The sequence below is a fragment of the Elephas maximus genome, chromosome 27 (genome assembly GCF_024166365.1).
Source record: "Elephas maximus indicus isolate mEleMax1 chromosome 27, mEleMax1 primary haplotype, whole genome shotgun sequence".
Taxonomy (NCBI): domain Eukaryota; kingdom Metazoa; phylum Chordata; class Mammalia; order Proboscidea; family Elephantidae; genus Elephas; species Elephas maximus.
The window spans coordinates 12,219,028-12,237,859 of record NC_064845.1 but is presented as its reverse complement, the minus strand read 5'-3'; the positions used below and the strand labels follow the sequence as shown (position 1 = coordinate 12,237,859).

Genomic DNA, 18,832 nt, shown 5'->3' with positions numbered 1-18,832 from the left:
AAAGAGAATAGGAGTGCAAACTACAACAAAACTTCAACAAATGAGAGAGATTTCATAAAATTTTTCAAAGCTGTAAAATGGAAGCAGGAACGGCTACCTCACTTGGAAAATACACAACAATCTTTAAATAGGTGGCTATAGAAGAAATAAAGCATAATTCAGACAGCAAAATCATGTTTAAATAATGCAACAGTACATAAAATTTTATGAAGTGATTAGGATAATCTACATGTATCTGAGAAAAAGCTTCTGAATTAATGCCCTAATCCAGGAAATTACCCCACAAACTGTATTAGCATAAAATTAGGTCTATATGCTACTGAAAAACTGTACCTATGCATAAGATACAATTTTTCAGCTGAAGAAAACATTAATGAGTATAAGTTCTCGAGCCAGATCACCTGAATTCAAATCCTGACTCTTCTAAATACATGGGATCATAAAGGAAGATACCCTGCTTTTTTCGCTTTCAGACACTCAATTTGAAAATAAAGTACGTTTTACATGAGTTTTTCAAACTGAATCAGGTGCACTCATACCTCCATTAATAACTATTGAACCAAATACTATCTCTTTCAGATCTCTCTCCAAGGAAATCTAACGCCATTTTGTCTAATATTCTCTAAGGATCACCCCATAAAAAAAAATGATACTTGTCTACTTCCAAGCCTGCTCTAACCATGTATTTGCAGACACATAAAACCTAAGCACTTCAGTTCAGCCTAATGAACATCCCATGCTTTGTAACTTGTTTCTTACGAAACCTCAAAGCAGCTAGATATACTAATACAGTATTAATTAGTTCAATGGCTGTTCACTTAAAAGCATGATTTTCTCGACAGAATTTCCCATCTAAGTCCTTTCCAAATGATCATTACATTAAAAGTACTGCAGTATTTCACATTAATTCTGGGTCAAACTGACAAAAATCCTAACTGCATGTATTACTTTTTTTTTTTTTTGGTCCATGAGCCTAAAGACTTTTAAACAGTTCATGACAGTTTGAAACTGAACAGAGGATAATCTGTTTGGCAGTTCCTCCTTCTCATTATACCTAATTTATTATACTTAGAACAAGCAAGCTATTGTTAGTGGAATATGAAGTTAAATTCTCTAATATAAAACTTGTTTGATGTAGCCTCAACTTACAAGTCAAATAACAGTGTTTAATCTGGATATTTACTTTGGTATGTTAAAATTTTCAATAAAATGTACACATATGTACTATTCCCACATGAATGTAATCAAATGTTAACCTAAAGAAATGGCTTTACATGTTTTTAATATAACGAAAAACCAAACCCGTTGCTGTTGAGTCAATTCCGACTCACAGCAACCCTATAAGACAGAGAAGAACTGCCCATAGAGTTTCCAGGGAGTGCCTGGTGGATTCGAACAGCCGACCTTTTGCTTAGCAGCTGTAGCACTCAACCACTATGCCACCGGGGTTTCCTGTTTTTAACATATAAATGTTTAAATTTGTTTTTAAGCATCCACTCCTGGAAAGAAACACATTTTACATCACACCCTAGTACACACATATCTGTTTACATGTTTATGTATGTATGTATAAAACAAAAATGTCACAAAATTTACCGCTGCTACCTATAATGTATTCTGTTGTTCTCTATTCCTTTTTCATTTTTAATGCTTGTCAATCCACTAATTTGTTTCGGCAAGCCACTACAGAGTGGAAAATGAGGTGATTCAGAGAACGAATATTTGGGGTAATCCTTCCTAAATTTTATTTAACAATTACTTTAAAAGCTGGACAGGCAGGGGTCAAAATTTTAGTCCCATTCCTACCTTGAACAACAGAGGACAAGGTGAAAACAGGCAAAGTTAAAACGAATTCACAACTGACCAAGTGAGTTAAAAGTTCCGAGTAAAGGTCCTACACTTGCATTCTATAAACCTTGGGTCAAAAAAGTTATTTGAGATGACAAACTAAGGCAAAAGCTGCGGACACTAGAGTGATTCAAGGCACTAAACAGTGAACAGTCCCTACCCAACAGGCCCGACCAACATGAATCTACTTATGTTCATTTATTATGATTTATATGCTATTCTCTTGAGGAAGCATGAAATATAAAGCTGACACTGTCATAATTTTGGCTGTCTGCAGAAATTTCCTCAGTGAACATGATTTACTCCTCGCCAACCAGATCCTTCTACCTATTGCAGAGACAGAGAGAAACCACGCTCCCCAGTCATCTGAAATTCACTGCCACCAAATTACACTCTCAAAGTGCCCCTATCTGAGTTCACAACCATCCCAGAGGACGTGCTGGTACTGTGAGTATAAAACAATCGCTCCTGGCTAATGGACAATATTCACTACTTCACCTTTTAAAACCATTTATCGCTAAATCAATGCAATTGATAGATGATAGCAAATTAAATTAACACAAAAACCGAGTAAATGATGTTTTAAGCACTCTAGGAATATGGGACATTCCTAGAACTTCAACCTGAAACCATGAAATTTAATTTAAAAAATCCTTTTTCCCACACCCTTTGCAACCTTATCTTCTGCCTCTCCCCATCACACCCCCAATATGAATTCATATTCTGGCAGACCCATACTTCGCAATAGGATCATCATATTAAAATACTTAGTTTTGATTTCCAATCAATAAAATTTATTTATTTACATCTTATCTCTATCAAGCTTGTTTTAAAAATAAGATTTGATGTAGCTAATCTAAAATGGAGGTAAGAAAACATCTATCTCAAAAAAAAATGCATTTCACTTAATGAAATTAGTATACAAGCTCCTTAAGACAAGTTCCATTACCTTAAAATCCCTATTTATAGTGACCTTTTTGAGAAATCAGATTTTTGTAACACAAAGATAGTTTGACTATTTTAACCCAATAAAATTCAATGCTACATATCAAAACCAAACCAAACCCACTGCTGTCAAGTCGATTCCAACTCAGTGCTAGGGTACAGCTGCCCCACAGGGTTTCCAAAGAGCGACTGGTGGATTCAAACTGCTGACCTTTAGGTCAGCAGCTGAGCTCTTAACCACTATGCTACCAGGGCTCCTACACGGTTAATCTAAAAACTCCTAATGATCTTCAGGTGGTTTAATGGTCTGAACGATTCAAATCATAACATACATATATGAAGAGGGACCTGGGTGGCACAAATGGTTGGGTGACAGCAACTAATACGTGCACGCACACGTCTGAGTTCCGGTGGCACAATGCTTAAGCGCTCAGCTGCCAACCAAAAGGTCTGTGGTTCGAACTTACCAGCTGTTTTGTGGAAGAAAAGACCTGGCCGTCTGCTCCTGTAAAGATTACAGCCCAAGAAATCCTATGGGGCAATTCTACTCTGTCATATAGGAGCCCTATAAGTTGGAATAGACTCAACGGCATGCCGACAACAACATACGTGTGTGTGTGTGTATAATGAGCCTGTGTGTACATACATATGTATGTACAGACATGCAAAACAAAATTCAGAAGACTATCACTTTATCCAACAAAATACAGTGAAACCCTTGCGAGCCAGAACTCAACGGGACTGCCTTGTTTTTGCAGGTCTCCAGTTTTCCACCTTTGACAGTGTGCATTCTTACCATTTTTCTATCACTTGCTTTAGTGAAAAATATTTGAGTTTTCCTTCTCTGACAGGATTCTGCCTTACAAAGGTTCCAGCTTTCCCAGGTTTCATCGTACATGGCAATTCATGTTATTTAGGATTACAAAAGTATATATACGTGATAATTCAATTTAAGACGCAACCATGAAACCTGTATAAAATATAACTTACTATCATCATGACTCAGCAGAATAACAGTTAGGAACTATCTTATCCCCACTATGCCAAGAACCCTGCTAAGCTCTTCTACACTGCAATACCCGCATATTAGGAAAGCCTGACAGCATCAAGAAGATACAGTAAGATCTCATCAAAACACAATTAAGCTGCATCATCTACACAAGACTAAATGGTCAACAATTACTCTACAGCAAAGATAAGAAAGTAAGGGGACAGGGAAACTTGATTATTAGAAATGACAACCAGAATGGAATTGCCTTATTTTTATGCAAACAACACACACCTACACTTGTTTGCCAACCACACCCTCCCCCCATGAGGTATTTTTGTAAACTTGCTACGCTAATTTTTTTTTTACAACAACATGTAAATAAGACTGGCACAGTGGCACTTATGAAAATAATTTGCGGGGGTGCAGTTGGCGAACAAACGTAGAAGGCATGTTATCTGCGTAAAAATATGGCAATGAGAATGGTGACAAATTGTGCAAAATGTAGCCAATGTCAGTGAACAGTGTGTAGAAATCGTTAAATGGGAACCTAATCTGCTATGTAAACTGTCATTGAATACACAATAAAATATCATTGAAAATATATATATATAAAATTAAGCTATCTAGCAAACTCATGTGTCTCCAAAAAGCCAAAAATGAGAAGGTGGTCTTAGGAGGTAAAATTGGTGTCACCGAGTGTATGTTGGAAAGATATCAAAAGACCTTCACCCCAAATTCAATAACTATGTGTCCTCATTTATTAACAACAAAAAAAAAACTATAAAACCAAGAAAACCAGACCCATTGCCGCCAAGCTGACTCTGACTCATAGCGACCCCACAGCAGACAAAAAATTCAGTGACAAAATAGTTAAAATGAGGTAATAGTAAAAAAAAAAAAAGCTAGTCTTAATTTTTAAAAAGACAGGCATATCCCACATTTTAAATACTTTGCGGGTGATTAAAGGAAGACGATTACATTATGCTTTGATCTAAATATTTTTTCAAAGTATAATTATACTCTTTAAAATCTGAAGTTTAAGGCAATCAATCACTAACTGAGGCCTCCCCTACAAAGCTATCCGGACTGTCTCATTGCCAATGTTTAAAGAGAGTCAAGATTTTCTGTTTTCTATGCATTTCCTTAATGAGTAGGTCCGTTAACCCTTCTAGAATGTTATGTAGGCTATTCCCTAAGAACACAAGATGATTAAATAATAAAAAAATTTCCAAGGAGCACATTTAGCATTTTACACATGAAGGTTAAGCACTTGGTTCTCCCTGAAAGGCTGGCAGTTTGAACCCATCCAGATGCACCTTGGAAGACAGGCCTGGCGACCTGCTTCTGAAAGGCTACAGCCTTGAAAACCCTATGGGGCAGTTCTACTCTGCACACACAATGTTCCCAGGAGTCAGAACTGACTCGACCGCAAGTTAACAATGACAACATATTCTCATCACTGCTCCTGAAGCCTCATGATATAGGTATAACAATTCCAATTTTATAGACAACAAAACTGAGATTCAAAGATGTTAGCTGCCCAAGGCCACAACAGTAGCAGATTAGCGATAAGGAAGCCACGCTTGTCAGAAACCCAAGCATATATGTGTTGCAGTAGGGTCTACGCTAGGACACCTCCAAATTTTACCTTGTTCGGAAAATGAGGTTTGGGGTTTGGGGTTATTTACTGAGATTCCTATTACCAAATAACAACAGCACAATAAAAGAAAAGGCCAAATGAAGGCCAATTTTAGTCTGAATAAATTCCTTACTCCTAACAAAAGTGAGGGCAACTAGCCCCAGTACAAACAGGCTGGTAACAGAGCCTCATCCTGAGGACAGTGCTAACAGCCTGCGCGAAATGGATAAGGGAGTTCCTCCTGGACATGTTACGAGGTCATCTGGGAAGAATTAGGCACAAAAGAAAAAGTAAGTACAGACTACTACTGACGGGACACTCCTGAGTCAGTGCGCTGGCTAGTTACAGCTCCTGTACAAACACTGTGCACGGGCTGAGGTGTTGGGGGGCAGAGTCCAGGCGTGAAGAGGGCCCACAATCCTCCAAATCACAAAATGAAAAGCAGGTGAGCACAAACATTTGTATTACGTAAGCAGTCATTCTAAGCAGATGGACATAAAAATTCCTGTTATGCAAGTCATAACTAAAGATTTCATACAAACAGCAGGATTTCAAACAAATATCTATAATGGCTCACATGACTCCAAATCCTATCTAGGCTGTGAGATCCCTTTTCTTGTCATTGGTACCTTTATATCCATTTGAATCAGAAGTCACCAATTTTCATAAAGGGAAAAGCACACAATTAGTATATAAGGAAAATACTATTTTCCAACCTCCAATTTAAATGGCTTAAAAACTGGTGAAAATATCTTTCGTAAGATGTTCATTATAATGTTCAATACCCACCTGCCTAAAATTTTATCCCGGGTTTTTGTTTTTTTTTTTAAAAAAAGTTAAATACTCTTACTTTGGGATCAATTCCCATCAATTCAAACTGTATTTACTCAAAACTTTCCCCCTCCCCAAGAGAACTAAGGTGACAAGGAACACCCTCTTCTCCTGGCAGTCACATCAAGAAAAGTAGAAATCTTTTCTTAACTGTAATACCACAAATAAAAACGATTTTATGACAAAGACCAAGGACTACACAATTAACTAGAAGCACATTTAACTTCGAATCTTATAAGACCACTATAATATCCTAACATTCATTTACTGAACAATACTGAATGTTTTGGGGGTGTCAAGCCCTGGGATAGACCTAGTTAAGGACACAGCAACGATCTAAAAAAAATTTTCTATGCCAGTCTTCAAGGAATCTGGAGAAAGAAAGACAAATTTCATTGTCTTACTTAACTTCCATAATGTTAGCAACTTAATTCACAAAAGTTTCAGTAATAAAAGTTTTTAAATATAGAGGAAAACAACTTCAGTTAACTTGGAATTCTGGGGCAAATAGGGTTTTCAAGTATTATACAAGTAAAATGATCTTTTATGATTAATTTAAAAGGTACTGACAAACAGGTCTTTGTTTACTCCAGACTACTGAGACAGGGATGACAAGGGAGGAGCAGTGGTTGGGCATCAAACACAGGTTCAAATCTCCGCTTAGCCTCTTACTGGCTATATGGCTAGGCCTGGTCTAGAAAACCTCTCCACCCCTGACTTCACGTCTGTAACACCGGGATGGTAAGTGATTAAATGAGATGCATAATAAAATACACGCCTCATAGCAGGCTTTCTCTAAAATGCTAGTTACTTGCTCTTCACTAATCTGCTGCATAGCAAAGGCCCCAAACCCTAAATTCTAGATTACAAATTTGCAGCAATGTGAAAAACATGACATCCCACCCAACCAAGGATAAGATTAGAAGAGTATGGTAGAACCTTCAGTGGGGTTTCATTACTTCATTTAAGGTGCTATAAAGTCTCAAAGTACCACTGAGGTTTACACTTAAATATAAATGTAAAAATACTGCCAAGAGAAGGAAAAAATCATTAACTTTTCATTAGTTGCTTACCTTTCTTAGTTTTTACTGACTTCTAAAAACTGGCCAAATGGAAATAATTTTAGTCTTACTTTTAATTAATCTTAAAGGAAGTGATAGATACTTTGTGTGGAGTATATATAAAGACAGAGAGAATCCACAGCTACGACGACATCTTCCCACGGTACTGTCTCATTGTACAACTCCAGGAGAAGCCACGCTGTGTTGCTGTTGCTGTGAGTCACTGTAGAGTCAGCCACTAACGCACAGTGACCCCCCACACAAGATGGGACAGAATGCTCCTCAGTCCCGTGCCACCCTCACCATCAGTTGCAGGTTGAGCCATTGCGATCTATAGGGTTTGCATTGGCCAATTTTCCAAAGATCACCAAGCCTTTCTTCCTAGTCTGTCTTCATCTGGGAGCTCCACTGAAACCTGTTCAGCATCATAACACGCAAGCCTCCACTGACAGATGGGCGGTGGCTGTGTAGAGGTGCACTGGCTGGAATTGAACTTGGGTCTCTGGTAGGGAAGAGAGAGAATTCTATCACTGAACCACCAATGCCCCCTCTCAGGGTTAATGGTGTCCCCTGCTGCAAAAACAGGAAAGCAATGTGAAATGGGGTCCCCCTACAATTCTGTCACAGTAATTTCAACAAATGTGTAATTAATCTGGATAATTTTTTTTTTTTTTTAATATTTATGGTCCTCCATCTAAGGTTAAGAACAAAAATGACAAGGGAAATTTTTAAGTTTAAAAACTGTTATCTTTTTTTTTACTGCTGCTGAACATATACACAGCAAACCATACACTAATTCAACAATTCCTACATGTACAATTCAGTGACACTAATCACTGTCTTCAAGTTGTGCAGCCATTCTCACCTCCTTTTCCGTATTCTTACTCCCCCACTGACATAAACGCGCTGCCTCCTAATCTTCCTATCTAATCTTTCTAGTTGCCACTGTCAATTTGACAGTTCTTAGAAAAGCACAATGCTCAAGGCAGACATTCTTCACTAATTAAGCTAAACTGCTGTTTGGCTTAAAGACAATTTCAGGGGATATTTTTGGTTTAAGGTTTAAAAATTATCTCAGGGCAATCGTTTCAAAGGTTTACGCAACCTCAATGGATCCAGAAAGTAGAGGGGAGGCACCAATCTAAATACTGGACAGAAAGGGGTTTAAAGAAAGAGGAGGATCAGGACATCCATAACATGCAAACCCAAAATTTCCAAAGGACCCAGGCATTCAATATCAGTTAGACATCCAATATCTGACTTTACTGATAAACACATATTACCAACTTTCGTCTTTATGTGGGTACCTTCAGAACATGAAAAGTTAGTTATGTTCACATGCATCTGCCTGTATGGACAGTCACCCATCTCTTCCTCAGGAAACACCAGCTGGACATGTCAACCCACGGCAGAAAACGGCACAATAAATCATCCTGCTTCACTGAACAGGTAATACTCAAAAATCAAATATATATAAAAGGTATACATTGACATCTTGCTCCCACTCCTGTTCCAAGTCACCCTTTACAGCAACCATTTTCATTATTTTCTTATCCTTCCAGTTTATTTATGCTAAAAAAAAAAAAAGTACTATCAATTACTAATGTATATTCTTAGTCCCCCCTTACATAAAAGACACCACAGACCCCACAATAACCATCCACAGACTCAACCCACCCATTGCCATCGAGCCGATCCCAACTCATAGCAACCCTACAGGACAGAGTAGAACTGCCCCGTAGGGTTTCCAAGGCTGTAGTCTTTAGATAAGCGGACAACCACATCTTCTGCGGAGCAGCTGGTGGGTTCAAACCACTGACCTTTTGGTTACCAGAACAGGGCTTAACCACTGTGCCACCAGGCCACCTACAGAGCCCATATTAAAAAATTTCTATTTTAAAAGCAACTTTAACTAGACAGTGTGCAATTATGTATGACACAACTAATATTCCAAATGCGAGGACAGAACCCAAGACTTTTCAGCAAAGCCAATGGAAAAACAGCAGAGAGGCCACCCTGTGCTGCATCCTGGTGCAAGGCAAACACAGCATACTCAAGGGATCATTTTTAACAATCAGTGCTATCAAGCAAAGTAAATTCTACTAAATAACTGTGGGAACTGTTACAAGAGGTCATAACCTGACTTTACACAGAGGTGCCTCTCATTTTAAATAAATTTGATTCTTACAGTATTAAGAAAGTGGGTCTTTGATTCGTTTTAAACAATCTTCAAATCAAGGACTTTCAGACTGCTATGGAAACCCTGGAAACCCTGGTGGCGTAGTAGTTAAGCGCTCCGGCTGCTAACCACAGGGTCAGCAGTTCAAATCCGCCAGGCGCTCCCTGTAAACTCTAGGGGTAAGTTCTACTCTGTCCTATAGGGTCGCTATGAGTCAGAATGGACTGGACGGCACTGGGTTTGGTTTGGTTTTTTGGATACTTCACACATGACAGCGAAATCTACTAGCAGTATAATTCCACTACAAATTTGAACGGGGCAATGCGAATGTCCAAGAGCAGGAAGAAAAAATCCTGAGTTGTAAAAGTAGATAAAAGATCCCTCCCTCCCCACAGCCCACCCCCCCCCCCAGCACAATTACAGTGGAGCAAAGGAAATAATTAGGGGAGAAAGGTATTAAATTACAAAGGTCGTGCATCCCAGGGCTACCACACCTGGTTCTGCAGATAGCAGCCCTGCAGACAGGCATCCAGAGAAAGCCACAGAGGACTGAAGCCCAGCCCAGGTTCCACCCATCAAGCCTTGTGCTAAGCTTGGCATCTGCCTGAGGGGGGCGTCCTTCATAATTCATACAGAAGCAGTCAGGTAACACCCTACTTCCCACCCTTCCCTGAGAAAACTTCCTCCCCCAACCCTCCAACGCGCGCGCACACGCACGCGCGCACGCACACAAACACGGCAAATACCAAAAAATGCTACAAATTTTGAAACAGAAAAGACGTTTTCTAGGTCAAGATAATACTTCAGTGGTCAGAGTACAGTATGACGGAAAATTCTCAAACTCTTCCTTACAAAAAAAGACTTTGTTTTTTGTTTTGTTTTAATTCGCTTTAGGTGAAGGTCTACAGAGCAAATTAGTTTCCCATTCAATAGTTTATACACAAATCGTTCCCTGACGTTGGTTGGAATTTGACTGTTTCTTAAGGGGCTATTTTTAGCAGAAATGTCTCCAGTCCCACCATGGAACTCAACGGGAAGAGTCTGCGATACATAAATTCGCTTTCCTCCTATTTTTGTTGAAAGTATTAGTTTATAAAGTAAGAAGATTTTTGTCTAAGTATTTTCAGTATTTTTCTAGAAGAATAATAGTATGAAGCTGAAAACATTCTGTACACAAAAGAACACACAACAAACACAAAAGATTAAAATGTTAATCATGCCTTAGGTCAAATTATGAGAGAAAAAGAAAAACATATTTTCCTTTCATACTCTTCTGAGAAACCATTCCACCCTCCCTTCTATAATAGAGTACAGGGATCTTCCAAGGACGGATCAGTTTTCAAAGATAACATCCATGTCTCAAGTTCCCAATCAGAGATGATATACCATACAGCAGCTTCTCCAAACTGGACAATCTGGGGAAAGAAGCAATACGATCCTAGAGCCCAAAGAGAGTTGTGACGTCACAGGGAGAATCAAATGGCTTGTCCACATTAGATTCCCCGCCAAAGAAAAGATATACAAAGAATCTTTAAAACATTACAGTATCTTTTCTATTATGAAAGGAGGTTTCTGCTTTACCCTTCCTTTTGATACTGTCCCCCCCAAAAATTAAAAAAAAAAAAAAACTGCTCAAATAAACTTAATAAAATCCAAACTATGGCTTAAGTTTAAAACATTCTCTTTGGCGGAAATCTGAAATTTTGTTTAAAACAGCCACACTAGACCCTGTACGGGCTGGCAGATCTGCTCCAGATAAAACGTCCATCTATCACAAACCACGCTACGTCCTAAATCAAGTACTGAAGGAAAAAAAAAGGTCATGCTCGAAGTAAGGCAGTCATTTAAAAATGAGCCCTGGTGGTACAGTGGTTAAGAGCTCTGCTGCTAATCAAAAAAGGTCAGCAGTTCAAATCCACCAGCTCGGAAACCCACTGGGGCAGTTCTACTCTGTCCTATAGAGTCGCTAGGAGTTGGAATCGACTCCTCGGCAACAGGTTTGGGTTTTTTTTTTTTTTTTAAGTTTTTGTTTCTGGGTACTACTCTAGTGGCTAGCCCTCTGCACTGCGAAAAGCTACCATAACACTCACTATGCCAGCCATAGGCCCCTTAGTGGTTTATTATCCTCATAATCACAGTAAGCCTCAAAGTCTCCCCAAATTGCAGAATTCAACAAACATCACTCAACAAAAAACACCACGCTGTCTGGGGCCAATTTCATTGTAAACTAGAATGCTGAAGCTACCTGCTTTGCCCAAGGATCGAGAATTCTGTTACTCATAAGTGACACTTTTACATCTATAAACAACCCAAAACAAAACCCAAACAACTATCCCCATAGGGTTCCCAAGGCTATAATCTTTATGGATTATATTACATACTACACTCTTTCTCCTGTGGAGAGGCTGGTGGGTTTGAACCGCCAACCTTTTGGTTAGCAGCGGAGCACTTAACCACTGCGCAACCAGGGCTCCCCTAAAACAACCCGCTGATCTTTATTACTGACACATGCTGTTGTAAAACTGAAAATATTGTACGGATAAAAATGACACCTATAAAAAGAATCCATACTCAGTAAAGGAAACTAAAATATAAATCAAAAGCCACGCTGGTCGAAGATTAACTTGTAACATTAGCCCTACATGTGTATGCTTCTTTATATAAATGACCCATTTTTTGTCAGTTGCAGATCCCATCTATCCGCTTTAAGATCATTACTTGTGGTAATCTCACAGTAAGAAAGAGGGGGAGGGAAAGAGGAAGAAAACAACCCATTACAGGATGTTGACAAGTTATCTACCAAAGTTAGAATATGTTGGTTAACTCCGCACACACCACTAAAATAACATACTAGGTTCCTCCAACACTCGGTTACTTTGGCTTTCGATTTTAACCTACTCAAATGACAGGAGTCTAGTGTAGCTAAATACTCCAATTTTCACACCTTAAGCTCTCTTAGAAAAAAAAACCTGTGTAGCTCCCAATCTCAATTACAGAGAAAACAATTCTTCAATCCAACTCAACTGTACTAAACTTTCACTTGGACACATGACAGATCTGCTGTCTCTCCCTTTATTATAACTCCATGGATTGTGGCCCAAAGTTTGCAAGAAGGTAACAGAAAGGTAGCTGAAATCCCTATAATATGCCTGGGATGCTATATTTCTAGACCTATCAATAGCTAATCACAGTTCCCCAAAAGCAGCCTTTTTGTTTATTCACAGACCCACAAATACTACTTACAGTTACCAATCAATGCTAAATTCACACCAGGTTGTTAGCACCAAGAACCCAGGGCTGTCGAGTTGATTCTGACTCACAGCGACCCTATAGGACAGAGTAAAACTGCCCCATAGAGTTTCCGAGGAGCGCCTGGCAGATTCGAACTGCTGACCCTTTGGTTAGCAGCGCAGCACTTAACCACTACGCCACCAGGTTGTTAATAACTTTCACTTATTCTAATAACTACAAAAAAAAATTTCTTACAGACTCTTGAAAATGTTTTACTATACTGTACAAAAATAATACACGTGCTATATGTTTTTTTGCCAACCGTGCAACCCTTTATGTGTTATTTTCCTAGGTGCGCTATACGCGTTATATGCGTGCCTTATTTGCAAAAATAAGGTAACTGGCACTGACAATGGAATTAGTAGAACTGTAAATGCTACCATTGTGTTCCATGTGCCAATAAAAGCTCAATGCGGGCAAGGCTCTGCCTTGTCTGCCTATATCCCCAGTGCCTGGATCAGTCACAAATACTCTTAGCATGGATATTATGTAACAAAATTTATGGAACAGCCCCAAATCTTCAGTGGTAACAGAAGTGTGTTAAATCACCTAGTGCTTAAAAAAAGTAGATCATTTACTAAAACTTGGATTTAACCAACAACAGAAAATAAGGGTCTGAACCAGCTGGAAGTGAGGCCTACAGTGATGAGCTTTTGTAACAAAGCAAAACAAAAGTAGCATGTTTGTAAGATGAATGACTTTCCTCTCTCTATCCCCATACTATGATCAGTGGAAATTATCAAGAAAAATGTGAAAAATCAGCAAGAATTTCAGGAGCAAAAGAAATCTTAGAACTTAAATGATGAAACAGATGGGTTTCCGTTGCAGTCATCTAGGCTGCCACCCATTTATTCAAAATTCTTTGCATAATTATAAACTTAAGTATTTTACGAATATTAATTTTATCCTACTTCTTAGGTCATCCAAGAAGTCTGCTACGAGTTAGAGAAAAATTATGGCTGACCGGTATCTTTTTACAACTTTCACTTACCAGGGAAAAGTGAGTAAGGCAAGATCTAACTTTGTCAGTGCCGATGGCTCCTCTCTTTCCCGTTTTAAAGCCCTAATGCTCTCCACCACTACTACTTCAACCCACAGTTTCACTGTTCTCCCATTCTGTTTTTAGACTGTGATTGTATTTTATTTGATTTCTATTACTGATCTCCGTATGTTTACTGTGGCCAAGTTTTCAGTCTTATCTTCCCAAAGATTTAGGAAGGGCCCCCCTGCTATTCACCACCAAACCAAAAAACCAAACCGGGTGCCATCGAGTTGATTCCAACACATAGTGACCCTACAGGACAGAGCAGGACTACCCCATATGGTTCCCAAGGAGTGACTGATGGACCTTTTGGTTAGCAGCTGAGCTCTTAACCACTGCACCACCAGGGCTCCTTACACTGTTTGGTAGTTCCTTCGACATTTGTCTCCCCCACTTGAATGTTAAGGTCTATTAAGGCAGAGCTGGTTCTGTCTTGTTGGCCACTACAGAATACGGGTTCTAAACAAGTGTTAGTACAATGAATGAATGAATGAATGAATGATTCTGCAGGGCAATGGCCTTATCATATATGCTGCTTCTGCTAGCTAAACATGCAATTAATATTTGTGATCATAGTTTCTCCCCAATTTTATGAAAACTAGGGCGCTCCTGACAGCTTTGAACTGAAAATCTGCAAATAGCACATTTAAGCACAGCCAACACTGTATTTGACACGCTATCAGGTAAAGTGCTAAAAGCATAGTCAAAAAAACTCAAAAGCCACCCCAAGAATTACAGAAGATTCCTGAGCAGTATTCCATTACCATCGCTGCGAACCATCTTCTCAATAACCACTGCTAAATGACTTCACTGTCTGGAGACTTAGTTTTCCTCATTTGTTTTGAAAACTTACAGGTGAACATGCTGAAGTAATGAATGACTACATGCCAGGGCCTTAAAATAATCTTAAGAAAAAAAAAAAGATGGGGAGGGTGGTGGTTAAGGGAAAGCCTTGAATAAAAACATATGGGAAGCAATTTTCCTGTTAGTTGTGGAGACTGGAAAATTTTCACGGAAACCTTCCCTCCTCTGCTGGTCACGGAGTAAGAAATAGAAGGACAGAATTTTCTAACACCTCTGTGCCCTGTGAGTCATGAACTAGGGAGAAGACGACCATAACTGTAGGGGCACATGTACTCTACAAGAGGCAAGAGAGCAGGAAGTCGTTTCTTGGTCATGAGCCACCCGTCCAGATTCATCACCCCAAATGGGAACACTGGCCTTTTGATGGCCCACCACCACTCCCCTCTAACCGTGAAGCCAGAGGCAGGCTCACCAGGAACGCGTTTTCTGCTAGGCTGATGCAGAGAAGGAGCTGAGCTGCACAGAAGGCTCGGGACACCCTTCTCTTTCTCCTCCGCCTGCGGCTGGACGATACTCCGCTGGCTCTCGCCAAAAGAGGCGGCGGACCAGGCAGAGCCAGCATGAAAGGCGGCCTTGGCCGCGAAAGAGGGCGGCTCGTCCACGCGGCCGGAGACCTCACCGAACAAAGCACACCGCGAACTGGGTGAGAAGAAGCGGAAAGAGGGGAAAGGCTCACACCAGCTCTTCACCACCGCCTGGGGCTAAGACAGGTGGAGCCGCGGTCCTCCTCAGAGGGAGAAGAAGATGGGTTTTCCGGGGGGGCTCATCGGAGCTCCAGCGCCAAGGCTACCGGAACCGGGACCCGGCTGGGGGAGCGCCGGGGATGAGAGACGCGAGCGCTGCGCAAAGAAAGGAAGGGATAGTCGGGCTCGCAGGCGGCAGGCGCCGGCTGGGGGGCCGGGGTCTCGCCCGAGGCGTGGCGAGGGTGCCCGGGCGCTCTGCGGGCCGTCCCCACTCCGGCCTCCCCGGCTCCGCCACCGCCCCTCGCCCCCGCTCCCCGGAGGCCACACAAAGGGGCTGCGAGGCTCGCCGGGCGCTGGGGGCGATGGAGGCGCCGGGCCCTGGGGGCGCTGGGGGCCCCGGGCCCTGGGGGCGCTGGGGGCGCCGGGCGCTGGGGGCGCTGTGGACCCCGGGCGCTGGGGGCGCTGGGGGCACTGGGGACGCCCAGCCCTGAGGGCGCTGGGGGCGCCGGGGGCGCTGGAGGCGCCGGGCCCTGGGGGTGCTGGGGGCGCCGGGGGCGCCGGGCCCGCGCAGAGTGGCCGAGCCGCGACTCCCGCCCGCCGCGCCCCTGCCTTTGTCTACCGCGCCCCCCGCCGAGGGGCCCCGCCGTGCCCTCACCCTGCTGGTTACCCGGGTGAGTAGCGGTCTCATCTGCTCGCCGGCCCCATCCGCCTCCATGGCCGGCCCGCCAGCCCGCGGCGGCCGCTACGGTGCTGCCCCGCGCGCTCCGCCCGCCGCCGCCGCCGAGACCCGGGCGCGCGAGGGGCACGAACGTGCGTCCGGGCGCGAGGGCGTGCGCGCGTGGGGAGAGCGGGGCGCCGAGCGCGGGACACGCGGGGCAGGCGTGTGTGCGCGGCGGCCACGGGCTGGCTCTCCCCGGCAGCGCGGCCACGGCGAGCGTGGAGCGAGCACTCAGCGAGCGGGGCACCGCGCGGGGGAGGAGGAGACGGTCGGGTAGGGGCCCGGGGGCGGGGCCGCAGGTCGTGACGCGCGCGGCGCCGGGCCCGGCCGGGCACGCCCCTCGCCCCGCCTCCTCCCGCCACGCCCCCTGCCAGTTTGGCACCACGAGCTCGCTCCGTGCGCCCGCCGGCCCCGCCCCGTGGCCTCCCGGAGTGGGGCGGGAAGGAGGCGGGACGGGCGCCTGTCCTAGCCAGTCAGCGGCCCGCTGGGGTCGGCGTTTCCACGCCTCCTCCGCAGGAGGCCCCGCCCCTCTTTGTAAAAAGCTTAACCGACCGATGCTGAGCCTCCAACCCGTTTTTCCGGTTGGAAGTTCCCCTGGTGTCTGGGAGTGGGGTGGGGGTCATTCATCGCCCCAGACTCCTAACCACGTTCTTTAGAGAAAGGTGGGAAGAGGGGAGGGAAGGAAGCCTCCTTTCGCTTTCAAGGACGCTCAAGGGAACCTCAAAAGGAACTAACAGCTCTTTAGGATTGCTGCTAGTTTCTTTTCTCTCAGCACTGTAGACATGAACCCAGACTCAGGGCCTGTTAAAGAAGGGGTACACCTGACCCGGCACCCTTGTATGCTAGCCCCGCCGACTGGGCATGACAGTGACTCCCACACTCGTGTGTCCACCCTGTGGGGCGCCTCTCAAATTTCAGCATCCTTTATGGGGGTGATGGTTGTACCTGCCTCGCTGCATCATTGAAGGATTAAATGGATTTCTGTCGTGAACGTGTCTGGCACATAGCAAGATGATAGTCATTATTGGTCACAAGGTTCTCTTGGGTGTTTAATAGAGAGAAAAGGTTTAGGTTGAGAAGAGCCGAATTTGTGTTATGGAAGGAAACTATAAAAATATATATGATATACCATATATGAAGTCGCTATGAGACGGAATCAATTGAGGGCAATGGTTTTTTTTCATATGTGTTGGCACTCACATCCTTTCTCCAATAGGATATTAGTGAAGCCCTTTGTCAGCAATAGGTGGCTAAGGTTGCTGCATGACTAATTCCTGGTTTAGGTCCCGGTCCTCTTTTGTTCTGATTTCCCAAAAAGTTACTTTTACACTGGCACACATTGTTCTCGTACTTGTATAAAAACAGATGTAATTCTATTAATAATAGCTACCATTTAAAGAGGCCTACATCTGACTGAGACTAGAGGAATCTCGGTGGTCATGGTCCCCAAACCTTCTGTTGGCTCAGGACAGGAACCATTCCCAAAGACAACTCATCAAACATGGAAGGGACTGGACAATGGGTTGGAGAGAGATGCTGAGGAAGAGTGAGCTACTTGTATCATCAGGTGGACACTTGAGACTGTGTTGGCATCTCCTGTCTGGAGGGGAGATAGGAGGGTAGAGAGGGTTAGAACTGGCAAAATCATCACCAAAGGAGAGACTGGATGGAGGGAGTGGGCTGACTCTTTAGGGGGAGAGTAAGTGGGAGTATGGAGTAAGGTGTATATAAGCTTATATGTGACAGACTGACTTGATTTGTAAACATTCACTTAGAGCACAATAAAAATTATTTAAAAAATAAAAATAAATAAAGAGGCCTACAATTAGACTGTGACATTTTGCAAACATGCTTCATCTCTAATCCTCAGAATACTATAAAATACGTTTTATTATCCCCATTTTATAGATGCGGAAACTGAAGCTTACAGAGATAATTGGTTTTAGGTCCTCGTGAGTGAAACTTTCCTTCTACTCCACCACTCTATTGCCTCACTAAAGAAAGGTGAACAACAATAGGGAGAGAAGAAGAGAAGATAAAGAATGAAAAGGATATAATATGGAGAAAGGGGGGAACTGAGGAAAAAATGTCTCCTAAAGCTGCTGTTCAAGGCATCAGGGCACTGGTGCCCATACCATCATTCTCTAAGGTGAATATGATTTATATGTTGAAGAATTTCTTCTGGGATCTCTTACAGTGAGGCTCCTCTACAATAAAACAATACTTAGTATATACAGAACACCCCCTATCACCTTTCCCTGCTTCATTTTTCTGTGTAGCATTTATTCCCTTATACTGTTGTTGTCAGTTGTCATCAAGACAGTTCTGACTCATGGCAACCTCAGGTGTGCAGAGCAGAACTGCATCATAGGGTTTTCAAGACTGTGACCTTTCAGAAGCAAACCACCAGGCCTGTCTTCCAAGGCACTTCTGGGTGGGTTCGAACCACCAACCTTTCATGGAGCACTTAACCATTTGCACCTCCCAGGGACACCTTATTCCCTTAAAATTTTATATATTTTAATCTCTGTTCTGTTTATTTTTTGTCTCCAGAAAAAGAGAGAGATTAATCTATGCTCCGTGTAAGCTCCATGTGGGCAGTGATTTTTGTCTGTGTGTGTTTTTTTTTTTCCTGTTATATCCCCAAAACCTAGAAAACCAAAAAAATATGTGTGTTAATTGAATGGATGTACAAAGAAAGGGGGGGGTGCAATATTCTCTCTTTAGGAGATCTAAGACC

General features: G+C 42.6%; 1 protein-coding gene across 5 annotated transcripts in view; it reads right to left on the bottom strand.

Annotated features, from left to right (window-relative positions):
• SLC4A7 (solute carrier family 4 member 7) overlaps positions 1 to 16,333 on the bottom strand; it is a 113,982-nt gene extending 97,649 nt beyond the window's left edge. Inside the window, exon 1 of one of the 5 annotated variants that reach the window (XM_049870944.1) lies at positions 16,030 to 16,333. In XM_049870944.1, the coding sequence (XP_049726901.1) occupies positions 16,030 to 16,089 (60 nt within the window). In that variant the 5' untranslated portion in view covers positions 16,090 to 16,333. Of the gene's footprint in view, positions 1 to 15,103; positions 15,852 to 16,029 lie in introns of those variants that run through there. The other 4 variants (XM_049870942.1, XM_049870943.1, XM_049870941.1 and 1 more) reach the window with 4 other exon arrangements.
• Between the last annotated feature and the right edge of the window lie 2,499 nt (positions 16,334 to 18,832).